The sequence below is a fragment of the Adiantum capillus-veneris genome, chromosome 7, assembly GCF_014529385.1.
Source record: "Adiantum capillus-veneris isolate H3 chromosome 7, ASM1452938v2, whole genome shotgun sequence".
In the NCBI taxonomy this organism is placed as follows: Eukaryota; Viridiplantae; Streptophyta; class Polypodiopsida; order Polypodiales; family Pteridaceae; genus Adiantum; species Adiantum capillus-veneris.
This window is the reverse complement of record NC_140937.1, coordinates 108,352,903-108,357,324: the sequence shown is the minus strand read 5'-3', so window position 1 is coordinate 108,357,324 and position 4,422 is coordinate 108,352,903. Positions and strand designations below refer to the sequence as shown.

At 44.9% G+C, this 4,422-nt stretch overlaps 1 protein-coding gene across 1 annotated transcript; it reads left to right on the top strand.

Annotated features, from left to right (window-relative positions):
- LOC147454400 (uncharacterized) lies at positions 1-3,075 on the top strand. Its single transcript, XM_086517330.1, has 5 exons — positions 1-609; positions 700-754; positions 1,472-2,349; positions 2,422-2,542; positions 2,627-3,075. Exons 1-5 carry the CDS (start codon positions 506-508, stop codon positions 2,999-3,001), a joined length of 1,533 nt encoding a protein of 510 aa, XP_086373456.1. The 5' UTR covers positions 1-505; the 3' UTR covers positions 3,002-3,075.
- Positions 3,076-4,422: the final 1,347 nt, after the last annotated feature.

The window sequence follows — 4,422 nt, the reverse complement described above, 5'->3', positions numbered from 1 at the left end:
GGGTTCCTCCCCTCCCACGCCAACCTCGGACCCATTTGCACTGCTTCTCGAGGTCTTCATGAGAGATTGAGAGGCCTCAGGCTAGCGTCTTTCTTGCCTCCGCCCTTGTCGTCCCTCCTCTCAGGGTTCCTCCCCTCCCGCACCAACCTCGGACCCATTTGCACTGCTTCTTGAGGTCTTCATGAGAGACTGAGAGGCCTGCAATACCAAACACACACACACACACACATAGAGAGAGAGAGAGAGAGAGCTTGCAAATACAGACGTCCTGAGAGAGAGAGACTCCTGTATGAACAACCAAATGTGTGCTTGCATGGGCTGGAGATCAAGGCAGTGCATGCACAGAGAGAGAGAGAGAGAGAGAGAGAGAGAGAGAGAGAGAGAGAGGTGCTCTAGGTGAGAGAAAGAGAGAGAGAGATGCCGCAGGTAGGAGGGATGGGGCACAGGTAGGAGGAGGGATCGCAGCTTATCTTGCAAGCTAAAGATAGATGGAAACTTGGATGTGATGGTCGCGGTGTTTGAGAATGAGGCAGTGCAGGTTGCGAGCAACAACAAGGAGAGGGGAGAGGAGGCGCATGTGAAAGGGGGGAGTAGAGGGAATCTTAGTCAGTAATGAATTTTATCTCCTTTCTCCCAGTAGGAGATTCAATTTATTTAAAGCAAAAGAATTGGAGAATCAAGGGCGATTCTCCTTTTCAGTATTGGTAACCCGTCGCCAGATGAAGCTGAGTTCACGCCACATTTCAGCAGAAAGGTGAGTTCACTGCCGCCCGTCGCCAGTTGAACCATTTGTCGCGCCGCATTTCAGCAGTTCGCATGGGCAGGGTGCTGCATGCGCTACGGCTTTTTAATGCACTGTGTGGCAGTTGATAGCAGCAGTTCATGGGAAATTCTTCCCGTAGGCAACGCGCAGCAGGAGGTTTGCGGTTCAGTACGACAGGCAGGAGGTAGTGGCAGTTGATAGCGGCAACGCGTAGCAGGAGGTCTGTCGTCGTCTATGATTCAATAGGTAGGACATTGAATTTGTTTAAAGCAAATGAAGCAGTTTTATTTGCCTGTTATGAAAAGCAGTCACACAGAGTGTAGTCGATTTGTTTTGCCTATTATGAAAAGCAGTCACACACAATGCGATTCAAGCAGTCACGCAGTCACACAGTAGGAGATTTGATTTGCCTTTAATGAAATGCCTGTTATGAAAAGCAGTCACACAGAGTGTAGTCAATTTGTTTTGCCTGTTATGAAAAGCAGTCACACATAGTGCAATTCAAGCAGTCATGCAGTCACACAGTAGGAGATTTGATTTGCCTTTAATGAAATGCAGTTGTAGTCACATAGTGTTTCCCTACAGTCACACACAGTAGGAAATTTAATTTATTTGAATGAGATTTAGAGGAGTACTGTCACGCATGCAAGAATTCAATCTTTTTGCAGAGTAGGTTTTTTATTTAAACGTAAGTGTATTTGGCTGTAGGTTAACATGGTGAGGATGAAGAAAGCTGCGTGTTCGGTTGGTGCTAGTGGGGATGCATCTGCCTCTTTGGTCCGTAGGGGTAGACCTAGGAAGACCGAGGAGGAGTTGTTGGCGGCTGAGAGTAGGCGTCCGAAGAGGCTTTTCGAGCTAAGTATCACTATCTCCGTTGGGGGGGCGGACGTAGACACCGGCTTGCTTCCTGTGCTGAAAGAATTCTTAGAGAAGGAGACTATTGCTGGAATTTGTTCCATCAAGCATGGTGGAACGGTATTCCACTTGCACTTCCAAATGGTCATGCGTATTACGTCCACATCTATTATAGCGGTCAACAAAAAAGTGAAAACATACTTGGGATGGGATAGAGAATCGCCTGTGGGTGCCACTGTTCTTTGCAGGGCACTAAAGCAGAAGAACATGCACACATTTCAGGGGATGATTGGTTATTGCTTAAAAGACGTAGGTAAAGATCATTTTGAGAACGTTGGCCATAACATATCTCCTCATGATATTAATAAAGGGATCGAGCTTGACACGCTTCATGGGGCAGACGACTTGAAGAATAAAGTCTGCTTGACAAACACCAATGTGTTTGATAGGGCTTTCATGTATTGGAAGTATAGTTTGAATCACCCTTTTGGTCATGACTTTCTCGGTACTTTGCACCGCATGATTAAGAGCGGTAAGTACTATCCGTCGTCCACTTGGATTACACCTTACCAAGGGCATGGAATGGAGCAACGCAAAATTGCTGTTGTATGGAAGTGCATGGCATTCCCGAGCACGGTTACGTACAACGACATACTCGACATTTTTGTACTCCAAGGAGCCACTCATCCCCGTCTCGATTGGTTCCTGAACAGATGGCAGAACACTGAAAGGTATTCCATTAACTGCTCCTCTAATGCGACGGCCTAATTATTGTTGTTATTATTTGTCTTTATGAAACGCAGGGAGGAAGGCGAGAATAAGGCAACGAACGAAGTGGTGAATATATCTGATAGCGACGACGACGATATTGACGTTGGCATTGGAAGTGACTTTATTCCGCTGCTGAAGAGAACTAAAACTGACGTTATTGCATGCTAGGTACGTTGCTACAATTTGTTTTCCTGTGTTTGCTTTATTTGTCGATCATTTTTTCTTTTGTATGAGTAGGTGCGAGCGATGGAGTCAACGGAGGCTGCTGTGGAAGCGAAGGAAACGCAAATGGATCTGAGTCAACTTGATAGTGTTTACGATGCAGTATTTCAAAGATTAGAGGACATACTGATGCAAATCTGGCGACAGCTACGTGGTGGCAATGCGGACGACAATGATACTCTCCGTGCTTGCATATTGAAGTGCACGCAGAGTGTGAAAGACACGTTGCAGGATGTGCAACTTAACGCTGCTGATGTCCAGTTTGTAGACATGCAGCAACAAATAAATGCATTGTCAAGGGAAATAGTTTATTTCAAGTCACAATTGAATAGGTTGAACGCAATAGTTGTCAGACTAGGAAACATAGCATCTAGAAATTTCCGCTCGTAGCACCTATAATTTTTTTTTCAGCAGTGGGACATTTGCAATTACCTTTTTGGTCTATATTCTTACACTTATTGACAGAAGAAGTTATTGTAATTGGTTTTTTTAACAGAAATACATTCTTTATTTTGTCTTCCGTTGCAAGAAAGTTTTTGTCGTTTGGTCTCAAAAAATGAAAATTGCCTTGCAAACCTTTTCCGTGGGTTGTCTTGTAATTCTTAAAAATTAATGCAATTGTCCATGGTCTACTGCTTGCATTTAAAGACGAGACTCTTTAAAGATATGAATTTCTTGCAAACCGTTGCCGTGGCTTGTCTTGTAAATCTTAAAAAATTATGCAATTGTCTATGGTCTACAGCTTGCATTTAAAGACGAGAATCTTAGAAGATATGAATTTCTTGCAAACCGTTGCCGTGGCTTGTCTTGTAAATCTTAAAAATTTATGCAATTGTCTATGGTCTACTGCTTGCATTTAAAGACGAGAATCTTGGAAGATATGTATTTCTTTTACGCGGAGCGAGTAGGGCAGTAGAAGAAGCAATAGGGGGTAGCCAATGATGAAAATCAAAAAATGGGGTCATTAAGTTTATAAGGGGGAAAGGGAAGGGTGAGAGATTCTGAGGGAAGAGGGGAGTAGGCCACATGGAGTCCACATCTCTCTCTCTCTCTTTCTCTCTCTCTCTCTCTCTCTCTCTCTCTCTCTCTCTCTCTCTCTCTCTCTCTCTCTCTCTCTCTTATGGGAGGTCGGCGTCTGAAGGGGTTGTTCTCTCTCTTCCCCCTCTACAAGTCTCTCTCCTATGAGACCTCTCAAGAGCAATCTACAGGAGTGAGGGCAAGCCTTCTTCTCGAGACATCTCACAGCTCTCTCTCGCTATCGATCTGCCTCTCCCTCCCCCTCTGTTACGCAGCGCACCTAGTATGTCTAACTGTTTTTGTTGCAAAGCCATAAGTTAGCTCGGGCAGAGGCGAGAAGGGGTAGAGGCTTCTCTTGTGGCGCAGGGGCCACGAGGCAAGGGGCTTCTCTTGTGGCGCAATCGTAGGTGCCACGAGGTAGTAGCAGCACAAGGAGAGGGCGACTGAGGGGCAACCGAGCCAGGGTGTCATATAAGCCACAACAACATCAACACATCATATAGCAATTGTTATGGGAGCCACCCAAAGGACAAGACCAAAAATATGGCTGATATGGGAGCCACCCAACCATAAGGACATGACTGGCTGACAAGGGAGCCACCCTGACACAAGAGCATCGGCAGAGACGGGTGTATAAATTTATAGGTACCTTTTATTGGTCAATGAAAGTATCACTCTATCTTTTTATTAAAAAAATTATTTTAAAAAGTGCTTAGTAGAGCTTGAATTGAATTAATCGCAAAAAGTTACAAACAGCCTTGGCATATCCTTTGCACACGGGACTTCGTAAAGAA